General features: G+C 35.4%; 1 protein-coding gene across 2 annotated transcripts in view; it reads right to left on the reverse strand.

Moving 5' to 3' along the window:
- The window catches only part of LOC114047024 (putative ATP-dependent RNA helicase TDRD12), an 82,107-nt gene that overhangs the window by 23,947 nt on the left and 34,175 nt on the right, over positions 1–23,985 (reverse strand). For both annotated transcript variants that reach the window (XM_027867681.1, XM_027867680.1), the window contains exons 9-18: positions 22,381–22,496; positions 10,553–10,629; positions 9,040–9,117; positions 7,935–7,995; positions 7,502–7,606; positions 4,007–4,192; positions 2,349–2,505; positions 1,677–1,804; positions 857–1,048; positions 426–554 (exon numbers count right to left, since the gene is read on the reverse strand). In XM_027867681.1, coding sequence (XP_027723482.1) covers positions 426–554; positions 857–1,048; positions 1,677–1,804; positions 2,349–2,505; positions 4,007–4,192; positions 7,502–7,606; positions 7,935–7,995; positions 9,040–9,117; positions 10,553–10,629; positions 22,381–22,496 — 1,229 coding nt within the window. The remainder of the gene's footprint in view (positions 1–425; positions 555–856; positions 1,049–1,676; positions 1,805–2,348; positions 2,506–4,006; positions 4,193–7,501; positions 7,607–7,934; positions 7,996–9,039; positions 9,118–10,552; positions 10,630–22,380; positions 22,497–23,985) is intronic.

The following is a 23,985-nucleotide window of genomic DNA, read 5'->3' on the forward strand; positions in this document are numbered from 1 at the left end:
TGTATTTGAAATAACTGACTGTACATTGTACTGTACCAAAGGAGACACAATGCAAGAGGGATACTATAAGAAGAAAAAAGAGGAAAAACTGTAGACCTGAAACCAAAATCTTTCAAGGAGAAATACTCTATTCCTTTGGGTGGTGTCAGCAGAAAACTACTTGAAAGGGAATAGAATTTTTTGAAAAACTAGATTCTCAGTTCTGGAACCAAATATGTAATAAATGTAAATTATGATATTATTTATTCTAACCATACTCTCTGTTACAACTTTGAGAAGACATGAGAATCAATATCTGTTTTTAATTCTTTCTTCACCTCATAATCCTTGCAGTCTATTTACCTGGCCTAAGTTCTCAGAACCTGATTCACTTTTAGATAGAAGAATAGGCAACAACACATTTCTCTTTCACTAGAAATTCTTACCTTACAAACTATTTCTGCTTCAGTCACAGAACTCGTGAATATCAAGGTCTTCTGAGCATGACTTGGACTGAAATCAAGCATTCGAAGTAACGTTGAGGTTTTTTCACAGTCTAGACAAAGTTGCACCACCTAGTGTTAGAAAAAAGGATAAAACTAGATAACTTTTTTTTTGAAAAAGGATAACTTTCCAAATGTCTATATTTCTTCTGGCTTCATTGTTTATTGATGGTATTTTGATGAAATCAAATGCATGAAACTGTCTAATTTAAATATTTATACAGTTATCTTAAGGTGTCAAACTCTTAAAAATATACCTTAAAGTATTTTAAAATTTTAGAATTAACATCTTCTAAATTAGTTACAAATATACAAATATTACAACAGAGAGCTTGAATCTCTGCACCAAGAAAAAAATTACACCCATGGTTTACCTGCTGTACATTTCCATAAAGAGCAGCTTCTTCCATGGCTGTTATAACGATGTAAGGATCATTCATAAATTCCTTGATTAAAAGTTCTATATGTTTGCTCCAATGAGCTCCAATAGCTACAATCTGATGAGGTGCAGATTCTCTTTCTTCAATTATAATAGTTTTCTTGAAATAGTCTAAGATAGTAAGCATCTATAAAAACAATTATTTTATTTAGGTTATTTGATTTAATGAAATATGCCTTAGAAAACTGATGCTACCTGACAAACATACACAAGCATGTAAAAATTTTAACTCAGATTACATCTATTTTTTTTCTTGCAGAATTAGTCTCTAGGACTACCTTGAAATAGGTTTTCTATTAATGTTTGGGATCTCTACATACTGTGGTCCTGCCAAATCACTCACAATCTTTCAGTAATATCTAATTCTACTACAGTAATATACATAAAGACTAAGATACAAAGGAACAGCAACTCTGTAATGACCAGAGTATTAAAGATTGCAACATTGATTCAGAAAACCTTGTTGGTACACAACTATTAAATTTTAAATGGGAGGAACAAAAACAGAGAATGTATTGTCAGGCAAATATTCTTCAATTAGAAAATTTAATAAACACCTACTAAATGCAAGGCATTGTTCTAAGACAGAAGCAGTCTTTCTGCCAATGGTAGACTTAGAGAATAAAGATGATTTGGAACACATTCATCCTTTCTCAACTAGATATTTATGTTCTAAGCCTTGTCAGAACTAAAATGCTGAGTGAACAAAATCAGAGTGAACAAAACAATGGTATCTGAGTACGAAATGTACTTACTTGCTCACCAGCTTCGAAGAACAATACTTCAACTTCATCAAAAATAAGGTGACAGAGTCTAAGAAATAACAAGCTATGATACTTCAGAAGTCTCAAGAGACTATGGGGTGTTGTTATAATCACCTCGCCTGTATTTTAGAAGAAAAAGTGATTAATATAATTCATCTTTTCCGCAGATTTTTCAAACATCTCCATAACTGATATATTACAGAACTGCTGCAGATTTTAGGAATGATTTCTTTTTGTTAGTTTTTTTTTTAAAGCAAATTGGTATATTTGAGAAAAAAAATCACAAAAATATTTAGTTGTCAACTTCAAAGTGTTATAGTGTTACAGATTTAAGCTAAAACCAAATTATGCAGGCTAGCTTTTTATATGTGGAGACTTGATTATATTCACGTCAATGGAATGGAATGAACTTTTTTTTTAAATGGAATGAACTTTGTGATTAACTCTTTCTTTTTTGATTTAGTTTATATGTATAATTTATATGTATAGTCTAAAAAAGACTCTATCAAAAGGTTCAGGAATAAAATCAAGAAAAACACAAAGATACATTACCTTAGCTTTGTGCCAAATATTTTTCCTACATAAACCTACACTTAACACCATGTTATTTTTCTCTTACGTGAACAACCAAAGTCTCCATTATTTTCCATTAAATATGCTTACATCCCCTCTGAAACTTCATATTTTGAGCTTCTTCTTTGTTAAGTCCAATTATTAACAACATGGGATGAAGAGGCCTAGAACCTCTACCATACTCTTCTAATAATTCAAAAATGTGCTGCGCTTTTTTCCATCCAGGGCATACAATTACTGCTAATGGCTGAAAAGACAAAAAAGAAGTATTTCATATAATTTTGGATTAAAATTTAAAAGAATATATTTATGCATCAGAAAAGAAAATTTAGAAGTTACATACATTGAACTAACACAAATCTAGCATCTGAACAACTTTCTGTAATAAACGAGATTCAAACGAACACAGAATTTAAAGGGACCTGAAAGATCCCATAATCCAAACTTCTCATTTTACAGATGGAAGAAGTGGAGACCCAAAGGGGTAGAGTACACTGATATATTCAAGGCTACAGAGATTACAGCAGACACGGAATCAAGCCAGATCTGACTGTTAGTCCTGTGTTTTCCCACTATATCTATGCCTCTTTTAAGTGTAGTTTAGAAATTGCATTAACACACAAACTTCTAAGATAACTATTCAGAAGTAATAATGATAGGAAACCAAATGGTACTGTTAAAAGGAGCCTGATGTTAATGTAGCTCCCCAAGGAGTAAATTACCTTCTTGCTGCATTTTCCCTATCCCAAACCTCTGATCAAAAGCCAGAAATGAGCTCCTTCCAATACCCTCTCCCCTAGTCAAACCCCACTGTAAATGTCCCCAAAGGCTAAAATAATTTTGCCACACATTTACTAGGAAAAGATTAAGAAAGACTCAACCCCAGGAAAATCATAATGGAGGCATCTGAAGCAATGATATCATTAAAAAAGTAACAAATCTTAAGAAAAGATTGTTTCAATCTTTCCAATTCTTGACAAAATATAATTTGCTACCAAATAGTAGTAAATTACTTATTTTACATAATGCCAACTATAACTTTGTTACTGTTGCCCACCAAGCTTCTCCATTCCTTAATGGCACCCTTTCAAAACTTTGGATTCCCACTATTGATGCTAACTGCAACACTACTGAAAAGTTGTATCTTAAAAATCCCTGACCCTGTAACTGTCACAGTGAGATGAACCTCTCTGAACTTCCCTGGGCTTACCTGTGGATGACACTCTTGTGCAATGCTGGGCCTCTATCTTGAGACTTTATAGATTAGTAGCACTCAAACCTTGGATTCTAATGGCATAGTCCTTGGAACCAAGGGTCACCCTCCATACAGGATGAGGAACTAAAGTAGGGCCTTCATGACCTTTTTAGGAGGCACACCAATTCACCTTCTCTCTGTGATAGCCTCCAAAATCTTTCAACCCTTCCATCCTCTTTCCTTATCACCTAGGCCCACACCCTGTTCTTATCACCACATCTTTCCTCTTCTTCTTTCCTACTAACTTTCAATTCCATGACATCTTAGGCTACCAAAAGCTAAAATTCCACTGGCAAAGCAGATGCTTAGTGAAGATGTTTATCAGTGGAGAAAAGAAAAAGTAAGAATGTAGTCAAGAGTGAAAGATGAAGTTTTGGACAGAGGAAGCTAGGTTTGTTTGGGTTCAACTTGGGGCTTTATGAAAACCCTAAACCTGAATTTTAAAATATAAATTTAAATTTTTTTACTGTGAAACAAAAAGTTTTCAACTTACTCCATTTCTACTTGGTAATGATTTGTAGCAGCCCCCTGTTTGCAAAAATGTAAGCACTGGTGGAATATATAAGAGAGGATCATTTCCATGATGAGATATGACAACCACATCACATCCACGAGCTATTGGTGGCCAGCAATAAGATTCAGTGTGACTGGGTTCTAGAAATTTATTCTTTCTAAGTGTCTAGAAAAGAAAAATAAAAACAAATTTAATGAAACAAAAAAGATATAGTACTGGTAAATACTTTTTACTTCCTCTTTAAATATTTCAATATCATAAAGGTTCGGAAAAGACATGAATTTAGGAACAGAGAATTTAGGAGGACATACATTTTTTTTCAAGTTTAACAAAGGGACTGAAAGGGAAATTTTGGCTAAAAAATTTATTCTTTTTGAAAAAAAGATTAGATAAAATGGCTAGATTTGGTCATCTTAACATATGTTCCAGCATTTCGTGTAAAAGAGACATTTTAAGGGCGTCAGCGAAGTCTAAGAAAACAACCCGTTCTAGGTCAGTTTTGTCCTGTCTCTGTTCCTCCCTATATGACCTTTAACAAATTATTCAACCTTCTAAGCTTGAGTTTTCTCACTAGTAAAATGGGAGAATTAGACTAGATGACCTTAAAAGATCTTTTCAGCTCTATATTCCTTTAAAAAAAATAACTTATGAAGAATATTCTGCCCAATTCAAAAGCTCTACTTTTTGGCTGAAAACATAAATCATCACCATTGCTCTTACACTAATTACATATTTGCAAAATTACATATTTGTTTATTGTATTACATTTATTTGTTCAATTAATTACATAACATATTTTCAAATTACATACTTGTAAAAATGAACTTCAATTTGTTAATATGAATGAGAGTTAATTTGAGATTTATATTTTAGTGTATAACATCATCTATATCATTCCTCTGTCATCCTTCATAATTAAACTGGATTGCCATCACAGTTCAAAATGTTCTACTTCAGCTGCAGCATAATGCATCTTAAAAATAAGGGCAAGATAAGTCTGTTTGAACCGTCACAATTAGAATTCCCTAGGATGTTTAAAAGAAAACTGATACTCAATACTACAAATCTCAGAAACTATACTAGGAAAGCCACAACTCTAAGAAAAAAAAATCCAGAAAACTATCAATTTGCAAATAAGAAGAAAATAATCTCAGCTATTACATGAATGTATATGATTTTCCAAATCATTCATTGTCATGAAAGTAGATATTAATACCAGAAATCTCACCAACAATCACTAAGGTATTAGGAAAGAAGGTATGACAACCTGAACTAAGTGACTGTATTCTGAAAGATGAGCCAATCCCTCTAACTTTATCTCAAATTATAAGAAATAAACTTGCATTGTAACCAAGAGAAATTCTGTACTAGAAACAAAACTTAATTTACTGGATTGGATTGCCCAAGTTTTTCTACCACTGGGTATTTGATAGCTACCAAAGCCAAAAGGGCAGGCTTGGATGGAATGGAAAAACTACTATATATACCATGCCTCTGATGGCTTTTTGACTATGAGATTCCCAAATACTTCAATGACACCAATAGTTTTAGCAAAGAAGGGGTCTGCCACTCTCATAGCAACACTGAACTCTGGACTTTTATTTCAATAGGGATTCTCAAAGGACAATCATTAAGTATTCAAATCTACCACAACAAAAAACTAAATTACTCATAACTTCATATTCAGCTGACATCTAGAAAGCTACCACTTTTCACTAAATATAATTAAGTACAATATTCCATTTATATTTTTAAAAAAACTGTAAAAAAAACAAAAGTGCTTTTAAAAAGCTATATTGGGCTCCAGACCTAAGAAGGAATAGGGCTCCTACTGGAAATGGATGCAACCATCTAGAATAGCCAAAACTACTTAAGTCTTAATTTGCTTAGGTTTTTCTCTGTTACAAAGAATGCTCTTCTCAAAGTGAAAATGGGAAAATTACAATGAAATGAAAGCCCATAGTAAAAAGGGTACCTGGAGATCTTCAATGAGATCAAGTTATCCAACTCAGACTAATTACAACCTAGGATACGGAAAGAACTTGTTTGTTTGCTGAGCAACTGTTGCCTACTAATATGGAGTATGTTCATACCACTCGCTGGGGTCAGTGATCAGTCTGGTGATGAAGCCATATGGTTAAAACATGGGGAATGTTCTCTGGTGACCAGGCTATTTCAGGCTGGGAATAATAATAAGTATGTCTCATTTCTACAGTACTTTAAGGTTTACAAAGTGTTTTCCTTATGACAACCCTGGAGGTGGATATTAATGCCTTATTTCATACAGGGAAATGAGGCTGAAAATTTAATTGATTTGCTCAAGGTCACATGGCTACAAAGTGACAAATGTAAGACCCACTGTCAACCATTGCTAAGGCCGGGACTTTGTTAAATGAAATTTTGTTCCCAGAGGATGTTAGAAATAACCTTTTCACCTTAAGGTTCAACAATCAATACATATTTTAATCTAACTATACTATTTCTTCAATGCTGAAGTAGCAGACTCATTCTGAATCTTTTATTATGTAAGAGTAATATTAATTCACATTAATATGGTATTCTGTTAAATTTCTTCTCTCTCAACTACCCTGTGAAATAGACAGTGCATATATTATCCTTACTGCATAATGTAAATATTATTTTCCTCATTAAATAGATGAAGAAACTGAGACTCAGGTGAAGCAATTTGCCCATGATCACACAACTAATGCTGAAGGTGAACTTGTTTAACTATACTTTTTTCTAGCACCTTACACTTTCTCTCAAAAGGCATCTCAAACTCAAACCACTTCTGCATAAAACTTCCTCTGTGTTAAATAAGAGGCTCATCATGCAGGTGAGTTTTTACTTAGTTGGATACTTTTATCAGAATAAAGAAATAACTCAGGTTCCTTAGGGTCTTAATTTGCTTTGTCCCACACCATCTATCCCGTCTTTTCTTAGGGAGTGAACTATAGTTTTCTGCTTGTCTTTATAGCTCAGGAAAGAAAAGCAGGAAGAGGTCAATCAGGCTAGGAAATTTCTCTGAGGTCAAGGAGAAAAACCTGTGTCAATTTCTGTCTCAGAGACTTTCCACACACTTAACAGTAAACACACTTTAATTCTAGTCTACTCAAACATAAAAGACTCCTCAGAGCTGAACAGAGAGAAAAGTTCTGCAGCTCTTGATCTGCCTTCTAGCTAACTCATTCTTCCCTGTGAAGATCGCTGCTTATGCATACTCAAAAAAATAACAACTCTTCTCACACATATATAATTTAAGGTTTAAAAAGCATTTCCTCTTAGGAACACTTACAATGGCTCTGCAATAAAAAGCATTAATGGAATGAAAAATTAATCATGTAAAAAAAAGCCATACTAATGCCATCTAAAGAACTAAAGACCATCACACTTCAATTATATATATCAATGTATGTATGTATGTATATATCTTCAACATATAATTGCCACGTGTTTTAAAGATAATATATTTACCTTTTTTAAACCCACTGAAAGCGGTGCAGTTTCAAATGAACAGGGTTCAATTTTATTTCGAAGAACAACAGAAGGTTGCGGAATGCTAGACTTTGATTTCTGCAACTGATGAAGTAAGCAAAATTGATTATTAACTGTTTTTAAAGATGACCACAAATGAAGATGCACAAAAGACACGCAAGTTTTTTCAACATCATGGATACATTTACCAACACATAGGTGAAAAATTGCTTCAATCAATGAAGTTTATATTACTGCTCAACAAAGGAGAAAGGTGGACCTCTGGACCTTTTGGGTGGAACATTTGATAACCATCCACCCTTCTAAAACTGTAATACCTTCCCCCACATTCTCAGATCTAAAAGCAGAGAAGTGATGGTAATATAAACATATGCAAAAAATATTTTCATTGCATTCTGAGGCCTTGGAATACCTGCTGTATGTCATGGATTCCATCAGTTTTCAAAGGATCAGGATTTAAAAACTGCAGCAACCTGTAAAATAGTAAGTCAAAATGACAATTTAAGAATATTTTTTGTGTTTTCAATTCAATTATTTTAATACCAGCTAAATGGCATTCAAAAATGGTCTTTATGTCATAAAGCAGACCAAGAATTATAGACTTTTTGGAGGTGAAAGGGTCCTTAAAGATTATATAGTTTATTTCCTTCTTTTATAGATGTGAAAAATGAGGCAAAGGAGGGTAAATTACTACACTGTCAGACAAACAATTAATTTCTGTAGGGACCTTGGACCTCTGTCAGTTAACGAAAAAAGCACAGAGTTTATTCTTAAGGAGCCCACATCATGACATGGATATATTCACCCTCTAGCCCACAACTGGATCCTTAATCAAACAAAAGTGCATCATCAAATTGCAGCTAACCTGCATTAAGGTGCTTTTTATATCTGGGTAATTGATAAAAATGCATGTAAAACTGTCTTTTTCATGGAAAAAACTTAGCTATTCTCAAAAGGCAAACTGTATTAAAAATCATTTTGAAATCAGTGCTTTGTTAATCTGAAAGATGTTATCTACAGCTCCAAATTATGAGGAATTAACTTCACCAGAGGAGAGCCTTTAGATAATATAAGCAGTGAAATTTATCTTTGTGATCAATTCTTTTTTACTCTAAACAATTTGGAGGAAAAAGTAAAAATCCAACAACCACAGAAATCAATATCAAAAATTAACATGTAATACTACTTCTGAAAAAATTCAGTCACCAGCAAATAAGCTACAATTGATGAACATTTTTACAACTGCTCCTTTTGGCACATTCTTCTATTATAATCAGAAACAACTCATGACTACTTACTACTAAAGAACTTCAGAAACATGAAACAGAACTTAAAACAAATCAGGAGAAAAAAGGCCTGACCACAGGAAAAAGATGCAATCAAAATTATTACATATGCTGTATATGGTATTATTGCTTCCAACAGAAATGTAGAGTTGATTCTCAGTGTGAAATTATGTGCCAAATTCAAGTTTTCATGCCATTATTACTTTCTAATCACTACAGAAAATTCCTTACTTCACACAGCCATTTTTTTCATCATATTTCTTCTTTGATGTCAATTTGAATTGTTTTTCATTTAACTTCTGACATGAACTAGAAATTTTAAAAGAAAGTTCTTATGAGAACATGTTATAAATAAACATGTCAAAAACATTGAAAATAGCTTTTTAAAGAATATGTCACCACCTCATTTATCTGATAAAACTGACACTGTCTAAATTGGGCTGTGACTACTTCTCTAAAGTGTCCCAGGATTTCCTACCTTTAGGCCATCTTTTATACTGTTGTAGAAATTCCTGCAGTGGCCTCCAAAATGTCTGCCAAGAAATGTTCCTCCATCTTTCCAGGCCTAGCTTAAATGCCACTTCCATCATGTAGCCTTTGCTGGCTACATTTGACCCTATGGGATCTCTCCCAATTTGTATTTACTTCTCTCACAAGTGATGCATTATAATTATTCACCCACATGTCTTCTCTAGGGTAAACGGTCTTCGCTTCTACCACTTTTTCCTGCATGATATGGTTTCTAGACCAATCCCTCACCATCTCTGTCATCTTTTGGACTCAGCATCATCTATATATCTCTCTTATGGTAACACACTAAACCAGCATTGGACATAACAAGATAGGAATTAAGTCTATGTCCCATGATATGAATGTTTTACTTTTATTAACAGAATTTAAGATTATGCTCACTTTAAAAAATAACTGCCATAAAATACTGACTCAGGTAAAAGTCTGTGGTCAAATGAAAACTTTCACTTCTTTGACATTAACTGTTGTCAAAACAGATCAACAATCAACAAGCATTTATTAAGTGATTTCTATGTGACACCCTGTACTATGTTCCCATGAGTATTCTGTCTACACCTCTTTTATAACATTTAGCTTATATTATAGTTATTAGTCTCTCATCATCTGCTCCCTACCCCTGTCTACCCCTAAAATGGAGGGGAGCCGTAGAAACCACATTCATTTTTATAATCACTCTCAATACCTATTTGTACAAACTTTTGTTGAATTACATTTTGAAGTCCTAGTTTAAGAATTTACATATCTTTTATAATTATTCTGTTTCATCTTCCTGGTTTTAACATGTAGTTCCAGACTGCCAAATTTGAAAATCTGGATTCTATCTTTTATCATATTTATTATCCTTTGCTGCTCTATCCATCTACAAATTTAATAAGGAACCCAATGGTGTGTTCATCAAAGGCACTGATAAAAACATTGCTGAGGATAGGGTCAAGCCCAGGGCCATTTTGCAAACCTTAAATAAAAACTAAAGAGTCCACTACATTTAAAGCCATTAACTAATATTCAACTAATTTCAAATCTGTTTAATAGACTTATTGTCTAGATTACTTAAGAGACTTTGTCATTTGTTTTGCTGCACAGTTACTAAAATACACCCTTTAGCCTTTTTGAAAATCAGGACAATTTCCTGTAGAGTTATCCTGTACCTCTTATGAGATTAAGATAGCTAAATTTAGTTCCATAAGCAACTTTGCTGAATTCTCAATCGTACCTTTCTGCCTGTACATCTGGCTCAGCATAAATAGTTATGCCTCCTTTTTTAGGACAATATGCTGAAGTTGCGACAGTCTGTACAAAAAACAAAAACATTTTCAAAAACATTTGGATTCCTAAGTATATACACCGTTAAGGAAAATCCTAGTAAATATTTCATGCTACTAGAATATCTTCTGTTCAAACACCAGAGGTTTTAAAATCACTCAAAATTTATTTTCACATATTAAACAGGTTTTTTATGATAAATGAGAAAATATTTACTATGGGTCAGGCACTGTGCTAAGTGACAGGGAATACAGATATAAGTAAGCAAGACAGCCCCTTTCCCTCCAGCTCCATCCTAAGTGGAGAAGACAACACAAAAAGGTGCGATAGAGAGGAGGCAACATGGTTTGTAAATAGCCAGAAGGTGATGTGCTTCCAGGCAAGGTAAGACAAAAGTGACCCTACCACAGCCTGGATTCCCAGAGGCAGAGTGGATTCAAGGGTAAGATGGGAGAGGGGTGAGGACAGTCAAAAGTACAGGGATCTGGGAAGTCAAGTAGTATAGCAATTGGCGAGGTAAGAAGTCATCTTCAAGGCCTGAACTACACTGCTTGTGATTTAAGTGAAGAGACGGGGGAGGACATAAGTGATGGTGGGAAGGGTGAAGTCACAAGATGTGGCAAGCGACTGAGTAGATGGGGTGAAAGAATATTCCCGTTATACAAGCCCTTCTCTGCCACTGGTGAATTCTCCTTAGAGCTTCCATTTTGTGGAGGGGCTCAGGCTAGCCAGCCTTCAGTCACCTCTTGGCTGTGCTTCTGACTTTCTGCACTTAGGCACTGTGCCCCTGGCCAGAAAATTACCCCCCTTTTTTTGTGTGGTCTTTCCCCATTAAAAAATAAACTCCCTGAAGGCAGAGACTGTCTTTTTAGTCAGTATTTGTATTCCTAGCACTAATCCCAGGGCCTGGAACACAGAAAGTGCTTAATAACTCTCAGTTGTCTTAGTTGAACAAATTGATTAAAGCTTCCTGAAGGCAGAGATTACAAACTCTGTAGTTTCAGAGGTATTTCAAAGCCAGTCCCTAGTTCACTAGCACCCAACTAGTTGCACTGGAAATCACTTGCACTGGAAGTCGGGCCCTAGGCACTGGGAATACAAATTTAAAAGTCAAAGAACTCACCTCAAGGAACTTATATTCTATTATCAAGTAGGTCATGTGAATGGAACAAAGTGTAGAAAAGGGAATAGTGTGTAATTAGTCTGAAATGACAGGCTAGACAGTTTGCAGGGCTTTACGGAGGAGTTTGTGTTTTATCCTAGAGGCAACAGGAAACCAATGAAATTAAAGCAGGGAAATGACCTGGTCAGACTTGTAGTTGGCAGCTGTGTAGAGAATGAATTGGAAAAAAAAAAAGAGGATGCAGGGTGATCAATTAGGATGCTACTGTAATAGTCCTGGTGTAAATGGTGAGGGCCTGAACTAGGGTAATTGTGGGGTGGGTAGACAGAAAAGGGTGGTTGGGAGAAATGCTGTGGAGGTAAAGCAACAAGCATTGGCGCTGATTAGCTACAAAAGTGAGCGTAAAGAGTCAAGGATGACTCCTAGGTTATGAACCAGGGTGACTGGAAGAACAGTTAGGAGAAAGGGTAAGATTTAAAGGGAAAGATAATCAGTTGTATTTTAGAAATACTGATTTGGGGATGCTTGTGTGACATCCAGGTGGAAATGCCAGACTGGAGTTCAGGAGAAAAGTGTGGGCTAAAATATGTAGCTCTGGAAGAGATATGCATTAAGGTAACAATTGGATCTATGGAAAGTACTATTACTGGAGATGATAAAATAAGGAAAAGCAGCCCAGGACAGAGCCCTGGGGTACATACACACATAGGGATGGGATGTAGATGATGATCCTACAAAGTTGATGAAAGATGAGTAAGACAGTAGAAGAGCCACAACAGTGATCTATTAAAACATAAAAAGTGTCTGGAAAGGGAATCCAGAAGGGCAGGATGCTTAACAATGTTAAATGCTCAATATCTCTCACTTTCCACATCCAATTTGTTGCCAATGCATGCTGATTTCTTCTTTGCCACATCTCTCATATATGTCCTCTTCTCTTCTGACATGACCAGGTGCAGGCTCTCCTCACTTTCTGTCTGGAATACAGCAATAGCCTGCTTGGGTAGCGGGGAGAGGGAGGTTCTGCCTGCCTCAACTCTCTCCTCCATATTCCATCCATATTCCAACTCCAATTCATATTCTATTCCTAAAACATAGGTCTGACCTACCTCCTCCAGGATCAAATACAAAATGCTGTTTGGCATTCAAAGTCCATCGTTTGATTTGAAAAATCAAATCCAAGCAAGCTAGATAAATTCTGAACAATCTCTCCCTATTCCCAAATTTAAGTTGTTTTTTTTTTACCATAATCTGATCATAAGCAAGCACTAAGAAAAATAGTTTAAAACACATTGTAAAGCATGCTTAGATGAAATTCTAGAAGTGCTTTGATTAGATGAAACTTATAGGTGTTCATATGGAAAAACACTGGAGCATTTTTTGTGGCTTTTAAACTCAGTATGAATCAATAGTGTAACATGGTAATAAAAAAAGATAATGATAGCAGGATTCACTGAAAGGAAGATGATAAATAATGAGAGATGCTATTTCTGGGGTATTCCTTCTTGGTTAGAATCTAGACATGATTTAAGGATGATTTTATTTTTCAATAGTATTGGGATACTTTTAATTGGTTCTGAATATTCCATTTTAAGAAGAAAAATAGCAAGCTGGAGGGTAACCAGGATGGTGAGAGCAATGTATACCATATCATACAAGGATGGGTTGAAGGAAGTAAGATACTTAAATTGGAGAACAGATTTAGAGAATACATGATAGCTTTCTTCCAGTATGTTCAGGACTAATGTGGGCAGCTTGGTCTTAGAAGATAGAACCCAAGAACAATGAGTAAAAGTTGCAGACAATAGCTTCCTATTCAATATAAGGAAAAACTTCCTAACAATTAGAATTTCCCACAAGTAGGATGGGATGTCTCAAGAAATACTGGACTGTCCCCTTCACTGGAGGTCTTCAGGCAGAAGTCAGATGGCAACTTGTCAACAGTATTGTAGATTAAATACTTAGGCTGAATTTGATGCCTCCTAAGGCTTCTCAAGGTCTTAACTACGGCAATAACTATATGAATAGAGAGAGGGGACACATGCAAGAGATAAAGAAATGACAAGACTTGGCAAGACTTGATTGGATATGTAGGGTGAGAAAGTGTGAAGATGAGGATGACCCCCAAGGTTGTAATTCTGGATAACTGGGAAGAATAGTCATAGAATTCAATAGAACTCAATAGAAATAGGGAAGAGGGATAGGTTTTGGGGGGAAATAGGGAATTCTATTTTTCAAAAATAATTTTATTTTTCCCCAGTTATGTGTAAAGACACTCTTTTTTTTTTTAAATTTTGAGTTCCAAATTTTCTCTCTCCCTTCTTCACCTCCCCTCTTCCTGAGATAGTAAGCAATCTGATATAGGTTATCCATGTTCAATCATGCAAAACATATTACACTATTAGTCATGTTGTGAAAAAAGACACAGAACCAAAGGGAAAAAAACATGAAAAAAATACAGAATGTGAAAAATAGTATGCTTCTATCTGCATTCAGACTCCACCATTTCTTTCTCTGGAGGTGGACAGCATTTTTCATCATGAGTCCTTTGGAATTGTCTTAGATCATTGTATTGCTGAGAATACCAAAGTTATTCACAGTTGACCATCATATAGTATTGCTATTACCATGTACAATGTTCTCCTGGTTCTGCTTACTTCACTTGGCATTAGTTCACATATGTCTTTCCATGTTTTTCTGAAACTCATCTGCTCATTTCTTATAGTACAATAATATTCCATTACATTCATATACCACAACTTGTTCAACCATTCCCCAACTGATGGGCATCCCCTCAATTTCCAATTCTTGGCCACCAAAAAGAGCTGCTATAAAATTTTTGTACAAATATGCCCTTACCCCCTTTTTAAAAAATCTCTTCAGGATACAGACCTAGTAGCTGGATCAAAGAGTATGAACAGTGTTATAACCCTTTTGGCATAGTTCCAAATTGCTCTCCAGAATGGCTGAATCAGTTCACTACTCCACCAAAAGTGCATTAGTATCCCAATTTTTTAATATCCCCTCCGACATTTATTATTTTCCTTTACTGTCATAATAGGCAATCTGATAAGTGTGAGGTGAAACCTCAGAGTTGTTTTAATTTGCATTTGTTTAGTCAACAGTGATTTAGAGCATTTTTATATGACTATAGATAGCTGTAATAGGTCTTTCAGGTCTCTTTATGTGATATAATTTACCTCATTCTACCTTTCTGTTCTCTCTTCTCCCAGTGCAATCCTCTTTCTCACTCCTTAATTTTTTTAATATTAACCCATCAAAGTCTGTTTATGTCTCTGTCTGTGTATATTCCTTCTAACTGCCCTAACAGAGATACAGTTCTTAAGAGTTACCACTATCATCTTGTCATGTAGGGATGTAAACAATTTAACCTTACTGAATATCTTTTTTTCTTTCCTGTTTACCTTTTAATGCTTCTCTTGAGTCTTGTATTTGAAAGCCAAATTTTCTACTTAGTTCTGGTCTTTTCATTAGAAATGTTTGAAAGTCCCCTATTTCACCGAATATCCATTTTTTCCACTGAAGGATTTATGCTCAGTTTTTGTTGGATAGTTGATTCTTGGTTGTAATCCAAGCTCCTTTGGCTTCCAGAATATCCAATTCCAAGCCCTTCAATCCTTTAATGTAGAAACTACTAAATCCTGTGTAATCCTAACTACAGTTCTTCAATATATGAATTGTTTCTTTCTGGCTGCTTGCACTATTTTCTCCTTGACCTCAGAGTTCTGGAATTTGGCTATAATATTCCCAGGACTTTTCTTTTTGGGATCTCTTTCAAGAGGTGATTGGTGTATTCTTTCAATTACTTTTTTGCCCTCTGGTTCAAGGACATCAGGCCATTTTTCCTTGATAATTTCTTGAAAGTTGCTGTCCAGGTGCTTTTTTTTTTTTTTTTTTAGTCATGGCTTTCAGGTAGTTCAATAATTCTTAAATTATCTGTCCTGGATTTATATGTGTCAGTTGTTTTCTCTAATGTTTTTTCTTCTATTTTTTTTCATTCTTTGATTTTGTTTGATTCTAGATATCTTATAGAGTCATTAGCTTCCACTTGTCCAATTCTAATTTTCAAGGATTTATTTTCAGTTAGCTTTTGTACCTCTTTTTCCATTTGACCAACTGTACTTTTAAAAAGTTGTTTTCACCAAAAAAAAAAGGGAAGTTGTTTTCTTCAGTTGATTTTTGTAGCTGCTTTTCCATTTAGCCAATTCTACTAAGGAATTGTTTTCTTCAGTGAATTTTTGTACACCTTTTTCATTTTTTGTGATTCCTTTACCAAGCTGTTGACTTTTTTTCATGATTCTCTTGCATAGCTTTCATGTTTCTTTCCCCAATTTTTCTTCTATCTGTCTTATTTGATTTTTAAAATCCTGTTTCAGCTCTTTCAGGTGGTCTTTTCAGGGAAGACCAATTCATATGTCTCTCTGAGGCTCTGCATGTAGGCATTTTGACGTTATTATCCTCTTCTGAGTTGGTGTTTTGATTTTCCCTGTTGTCATCATAGCTTTCAGGGTTTTTGTTTCTTTTTCTCTCTCATTTTCCAGCCTATTTCATGACTTTTAAAGTTGAGCTCTACTCCTGGGGTGCTAGGGGCACTGTTCCAAGCTTCTTGCATTGGGGGTCAGGGGCCTGGCCACTGGCATGCTGTGCTGGGGATCTGGGCCTGGATGCTTACCTGTTGTGCCACTGGCCTGAGCCAGGACTGTGGGATCTTGGTTGCTGATCTGCACTGGCTCTAGGGGTCTCCTGCAGGCTTGCCCCAATACTACCTGCACTGGGCTGCGCTCCCCTTTTACCCAAGTGAAGCAGACCTTTTCTACAATCCTTCTAAGTTATCTTGGTCTGGAAAAATGTTTCACCCTGTCCTTTTGTGGGTTCTGTTACTCCACTATTCATTTCGAGGCTTGACTTAAAAGTTGTTTGGAGGTAAATTTGAGAGAGCTCCACTAAGTTCTTGCCTTTTTTCTACCACCTTGGCTCCACCCCCAGGAATTCCATTTTCATTATATTTAGTTAAAGCTGCCTATGAGACATCCAGTTGATAATGTCCAATGAACTGGTAGTGATGTAGGACTGGAGACTGGTGGAGAGACCAGGATTGGAATCAAAGACTGGGAAGTCATCAACATAGAGATGACAATTAAACCTATAGAAGCTGATGAGGTTACTGAAAGAGGGTAGAAAGAGGCAATAAGGGTATCCAGGACAAAGCCCATAGTGAAGACATGACAGGGATGATTAGCCAGAAAAGGTGACTTTGAAAGGTCAGACAGGCAGGTAGAAAACCAGTTAAAATCAACATGAAAACCCAGTGAGGAGAAGGTGGTAAATGTTGTCAGAGGCTGCAAAAATGGCAAGAAAGATCAGGTTTGAGAAAAGGCCATGAAATAAGCAAAAGAGATCATAAACCTGGCACATAGGGATGACACAGTAGTGTTAGGGGCCACTTCAATGAAGCCAATGTCTGCTGAAGCACTCTTTTCCAAAAACAGAAAATGGTTGATGAATTTTAGACATGGTTTAAGAATGATTTTATTTTTCAAAAGGTTTGTTTTTGTTGTTCAGTCATTTTTCAGTTGTGTCTGATTCTATGACCTCATTTGGGGCTTTCTTGGCAAAGATAATGGAGTGTTTTGCTATTTCCTTCTCCCACTCATTTTACAGATGAGGAAACTGAGGCAAACAGGGTTAAATGATTTACCCAGCTAGTAGGTGTCTGAAGCCAAATTTGAACTCAGAAAGAGAAGTCTTCCTAACACTCTATCCACTGTACCACCTAGCTGCCATTTCAAAAGGTAGAAAGAGCAAGGAAGGAAATGACTAATTAGGACTTTATTCAGACCAGAAGGAACTGGTTGCTCAAGTACAAATGGAATAATGTTCCACTTTAGATTCAATTAATCAGCAAGTACTCCTTAAGTGCCACCAACTGCAAGTCACTGTGATAGGTGCTAGATATATATATGTAAAAAGAATGAATGAGTTCATATTGACAATGAGCTTACATTCTAATACGGAAGATAAGTAAATATAAAAGTGCATAGAACATTTAAGTTGAAAATGAATAAGTATAAAATTATACAACATAGCTAAACACAAGGCAGTTTGGCGGAAGGGCTCTAGCAGTTGGAAGGATTGGGAGAGGCTTTCCACAGAAGATAAGGTCTGAAACTGCATCTTAAAGGAAAAGAGACTCTATGAGGAAGAGGTAAGAAAGAAGGGGATTCTCAACATGTGGGCTGGCCAATGCAAAAGCATTGCAACAGGAGATGGAGCAGTCTTGTCAGGAACAGAAAGACCAATTTGACTGTGTGTATAGTGCATGAAGGGAATAATGTCCAATGAGGCTGAAAAGGGAAGTTGGGACCAGGTTGTAATGGTCTTAAAAAGCTTAACAGGGGGCAGCTAGGTGGCGCAGTGGATAGAGCACTAGCCCTGAAGTCAGGAGGACCTGAGTTCAAATCCGGCCTCAGACCAAACACTTGACACTTACTAGCTGTGTGATCCTGGGCAAGTCACTTAACCCCAACTGTCTACGTTAAAAAAAAAAAAAAAAAAAAAAAGCTTAACAGAAGAGTTTATATTTATCCTGGGGGCATCAGAAAAATGCTGTAGTTGGTTGAGTAGGGGAGTCACATGGTAATATCTGTGCTCGAGGAAAATTAAAATCATTTTAACAGCAGTAGGATGGGCTGGAGTGGTAAAGAGAAGCAAATTCCAGGTATCACCAAATTGCAGAGCCAAAAAATAATTTTAGTTGCTGAAAGGCTAATTTTGGGGATATTAACATTACTATAACTCTGGCATTACTGGGAATTTCACTGCCTACATCTGGATTCACTAGAGCATTTTAAAATTTAGGATTATATTGCTATTCCATAAATAAGAAATTATATGTGGAGCTATGCTATGTTGTTAAAAGTTGGCACATAGTACAATTTAGAAACACAACACTACTTTTTATAGTAGAAAAAAAACTAGAAACCAAGTGGGTGCCCATCATTTGAGGAACAGCTGAACTACAGTATATGAACATAAGAGTATTACTGTACCCTAAAAAATGATGGCTATGAAGAATTCAGAGAATTTAGAAAGACTGGTATGTACAGATGTAGAGTGAAATAAAAAGAACTAAGAGAACAGGTCACACAGTGACCACAATCACCTAAAGGGAAACATTGGCATAGTACAGAACTCTGAGCAATGCACTGACTAATTTTCACTCTGGAGGACTAAAAGTGAAACACACTTTATTCTTTCAATAGACAAGACTATAGATATGGAATACATCACATTATCAGACATGGCCAATTTGTTAGTTATTTTTGTTTAAATACAGGGGGTCTCAAAAATCTTACTGCCATTTTAAGCTATTAAAGCTGCCACATAGCAATAATATTCCCTTATGTTCATATGCGACAGTCCAGCGATTCCTTGACTAATGGGTACCCACTTAGTTTCTAATTTTTTCTACTATAAAAAGAGTTGCTATGTTTTGCTATTACAGCTTAAAACTGCGTAAGATTTTCGGGACACCCTGTATAATTCTTTCTTATTGGGAAAAGTTCTGCTGGGTCAAAGGAACATTGTTAGCATCCGTTAGAAAATGACAATAATATTTTTAATAAATCAATGAAACTTTTACTAAAATTAACTAGTAGATGTGATAACAAAGCTATTGTTAGCTCTCTGTGGGGGAAAAATGTGGTGATTAGGAGAGACAAGACTATTGATTTTTTTAAAAAAAGTTTGAGTTTAGAGTCTTCCAACTATTGAATGCAGAGGCTGTCTTGGATTCATGGCAAAATTCTGGAATATGTTATTAAAGAGATGGTTTGTGGGCATGTAGAGGAAACTGTGCTCGCTAACATGCATCATGGTATTATTCGGAACTGGTCATGCATGCAAACTAACTTCATTCTTTCCTGGACAAGGTCATGAGACATGTAAATCAGGGGAATGCCTTAGACATGGAACATCTGGATTTTAAGACAGCATTGTCTAAAGTTTCCTATGTTATTCTTGACAATAAAATCCAGAGTTGTTGGGGACGGAGGAGAAAGAGAAAAGGAAGCCTTTATCAAGTGCTTCCTATGTGCCACAACATGCATGCTAGGCATTTTACAAATTATTTCATTTCATCCTCATGACAATCTTGGGAGGTAGGTGCCATATTTCCCCCATTTTGAGGTTAAGTGACTTGTCCAGGTCCACACAGCTAGTAAGTATCTGAGACAGAAAGTGAACTTAGGTCTTCTTGACTTCAAGCCTAGTGCTCTATCTAGGGCCACATACCTAATAGGATGCTATTATAGTTAGGTGGATTCAGAATTACATTAGCACTTAGCAGTCGTCTAGTCTCTGTCACTTTACAAATTATGAAACTGAGGTCAAAGAAGGTTACAGAGCTTGCCCAAACCAACCTTTTGCTCTTTCAACAGTTTGTCAAAGAAGCTAATAACTGCACTAATGACCTACTTATCAAACTTACAGATGGCACAAACCTGAGGTGAATAGCTAAGAGAATGGATGACAGAGTCAGGATTAGAAAACATTTTCTTCATGGGCTAGACCAAAGCAAATCTGGTAAGATGGACTTTAATAGGAATAAATTCCAAACCCTACAATTAGGATTTTTTAAAAATTCATTGCAAAAGTAGATTTCAGAAAAAACTTGGAAAGATTTACATGAACTGAGGCGGAGTGAAGTTAGCTCAATCAGGAGAACATTGTACACAGTAACAGCAACATTGTGTGATAACTTACTATAACAGACTTAGCTCTTCTCAGCAATGCAAGGATCCAAGACAATTCCAAGAGACTCATGATGGAAAATGCTATCCACATCCAAGGAAAGAACTATGGAGTCTGAATGTAGATCAAAGCATATTTTCTCTTTTCTTTCATTTTTTTCTTTCTCATGGTTTTTCCCTTTTGCTCTGATTCTTCTTTCACAACATGACTAATGTGGAAATATGTTGAATAAGATTGTAGATATATAACCTATATCAGAATGCTTGCTGTCTTGGGGATTCAAAATCTTATAAAGGTGAATGTTGAGGGGCAGTTAGGTGGCCCAGTGGAAAGAGCTCCAGCCTTGGAGTAAGGAGGACCTGAGTTCAAATACAGCCTCAGACACTTGACACTTACTAGCTGTGTGACCCTGAGCAAGTCACTTAACCCTGATTGCCTCACCAAAAATAAAAAGAAAAAAAGAGAAAAAAAATGAAATGTTAACTATCTTTACATGTAATTGGAAAAAATAAAATACTATTAAGTGGGGAAAAAAATCTACTGCAAAAGTATAAGAAGGGAAGACATGAGTAGAGAATAATTTTTTAGGAAGAAAAGGTCTACAAACTCAAGATCAATCAACAGTGTGACATGGAAGCCAAAAAAAAAAAAAGGCTACAATACTCATAACATCAATATAGAAATACTATCCAAGAGGGCAACCATGATGGTAAGGGGCCTTTTCTGGGTCTTGGATTGCCTCCTTTTGCAGTCTAGTTAAGCCTATGGACCCATTCTCAAACTAATGCTTTTAAATGCAAAAAAATAAAATACACAGGATTAAAAAAACTAATTATATTCCTACATGGTTATCAAAGTATTTTTTAAAAAACATGTTCATAGACCCAAGGTTAAAAACTCCTGCCACAGAAGAATCAGTTGAAGGAAACAAGAACATTTAGCTTTGAGAATATTAGACTTAGGGGGTCACTTGATAGCAGCTGCCTTCAAGTATGTGAAAGGCTGTCATATTGGAAGAGGGATTTGACTCACTCTGTTTGATGCCAGAATGTAGTATTAGGGTTATAAGTTGAAGACCCCTAAAGGTATCTGATTTTGGCTATATGAAAAGCAAAATTTTGTAACAATAAGAACTGACCCAAAGTGGAGTAAGCTCCTTTAGAAAGTACTGGCCTTCTAAGTCATGTAAGGTTTTCAAGCAACGGTTGAGTGACAATTTGCTAAGGATATTAGGGTATGTCTCATTCTGCACTTTGAGTCTGGTACCTCATATGTCAAGTGGTGGGTAGCACACATGGGTCCTTTGAAATCACCACTGGATATTGTATTGATCAGAGTTCTTAAGTCTTTCAAAGTTGCTTATTTTTATAATCTTGTTATCATTGTATAAGTTGCTTTCCTAGTGTCTTTCATTTTCATTCTGTATTAATTCATACAAGTATTCCCAGGTTTCTCTGAAAACTCTTTTGTCATTTCTTATAGCAGTATTTACTAATATTCCATTAATTCCTGTACCACAATGTGTTCAGCCATTCCCCGACTTATGGGCATTGTTTCATAAGTTTTCAGTGCTTTGCCTCTATAAAAAGAGTTACTATAAGTATATTTATATATATGAATTCCTTTCCTATTTCTCTGATCTCTTTGGGTATGGAAGCTTAGTGTATTGAAAGAAAGGATTTGCTGCTGAGGTCCCAACTCTAAGATTCTATTTGACAGGATAGTTGAATCTCAAAATATTGATTCAAACGATTGCTAAATTTACTAGGCACAGAATAGTGCTCAGGTTATAGCTGAGTACCTCTAAAGATTAAAAAGTTTTTGTTCTTATTACAGATAAAAAAACTATAAGCTTTTCTGTTAATTAAGTTTTAAATACTTACAATTTTATTTATTTCTTTTAAAGACATACACTCCTTTTCTTTATGTATCTTCTCTATCTTCTCACTCATTTTAGAGGATAAATCTAATGAAAGTCCATTACGTTGTAAAATCACACCTGCAAATAAACAAATTGTCACACAAAACATTTGAAAATGATATGGGTACAGATGAGAGACAGGGAAAAAAAATGAGGATATAATGAAACCTAATGGAAGGCTCAGAAAATGTGGAGTTCAATTTAGTTGAATTTTCTGACTTGTTCAAAATTAAGCCCCAATCCCTTTTCTCAACTTTGTTTTTGGAAATTTTTTGGAAATATTAACACATTTTCTTGACTTTAAGTTGTTTTCCAAATACTATACATGTAATATTTCTCTTTACTGACTTCTTAGGGTCCTGCAATGCTCCTGGGATATCATTCAAAACATTAATTTTAATTGTGCTGCTCTACAGCTGTAGAAGGTGCAGAATGATAGGCTGACCACCTCAGAACTTTTCATGAGCTTGAGGCAAGTCTTTCTAATTATGCTTAATGGTGGAAAATCTTTATGGTTCGTAAGGCTGCATTTTTGAAAATGGTCTAAGGTCTGAAAGAAAGGCTGGTGAATAAGGAGCATCAACCTAAGTAATGCCATTTGTGACTGAAAAAAAGGCTTAATTTTCCTTGTGTAGTTAGTGTATTAGGGAGGGAAACTCTACAAGAAGAATGTCCAAAATAGTCTGAACAATGGCAACATTGTTGGAATACCTGTCAAGTCTCCCAAGACAGCTATTTTAAGAGTAAACTCTCCTGTTACAACATTCTTTTTTTATTAAAAGCTTGCTTCCAGTTTTTCAATGAAGTCAAAATTATATATAGTCATATGAAAAAATGCTCTAAATCATTACTGATTAAAGCAATGCAAATTAAAACAACTTTGAGACATCATCTCACACCTATCAGATTGGCTAAAATGACAGAAGGGGAAAATGACAAATGTTGGAGGGGATGTAGAAAAATTGGGACATTAATACACTGTTGATGGAACTGTGAACTGATACAACCATTTTGTAGAGCAATTTAAAATTATGCATAAAGAGCAATACCAGTATTGGGTCTGTTTCCCAAGGTGATGGAGAAAAAGGAAAAGAACCTATATATTCTAAAATATTTATAGCAGCTCTCTTTGCGATGGCAAATAACTGGAAATTGAGGGAATGTACTCTGAGTGGGGAATGGCCAAATGAGTTGTGATATATGATTGTGACAAAATACTACTGTGCTGTAAGAAATGATGAGCTGGTTGATTTTACAAAAACATGGAAAGACTTCTATGAAATAACAAAGAAATGAAGTGAGCTAGAACCAAGAGAATGCTGTCAACAGAAATGTTTGAAGAATGATTGTGAACCAAGTTATTCTGAGTACTATAAATACTCAAATTAACTAAAAAAGGCCTATGAAGGAAGATACTATTCACCTTGAGAGAAAAAACTGATAAATAACACTATACATAGTATGGTTATACATATATTTATAAATCTGAATCAAAAGGTGGCCTTCTCTAGTGCAGTTGGAGAGTGAGACAGTTCAGAACTTAAAACGTAACAAAAAAAAATAAAAA

Source organism: Vombatus ursinus, unplaced genomic scaffold, assembly GCF_900497805.2.
Source record: "Vombatus ursinus unplaced genomic scaffold, bare-nosed wombat genome assembly UNPS02014786.1, whole genome shotgun sequence".
In the NCBI taxonomy this organism is placed as follows: Eukaryota; Metazoa; Chordata; class Mammalia; order Diprotodontia; family Vombatidae; genus Vombatus; species Vombatus ursinus.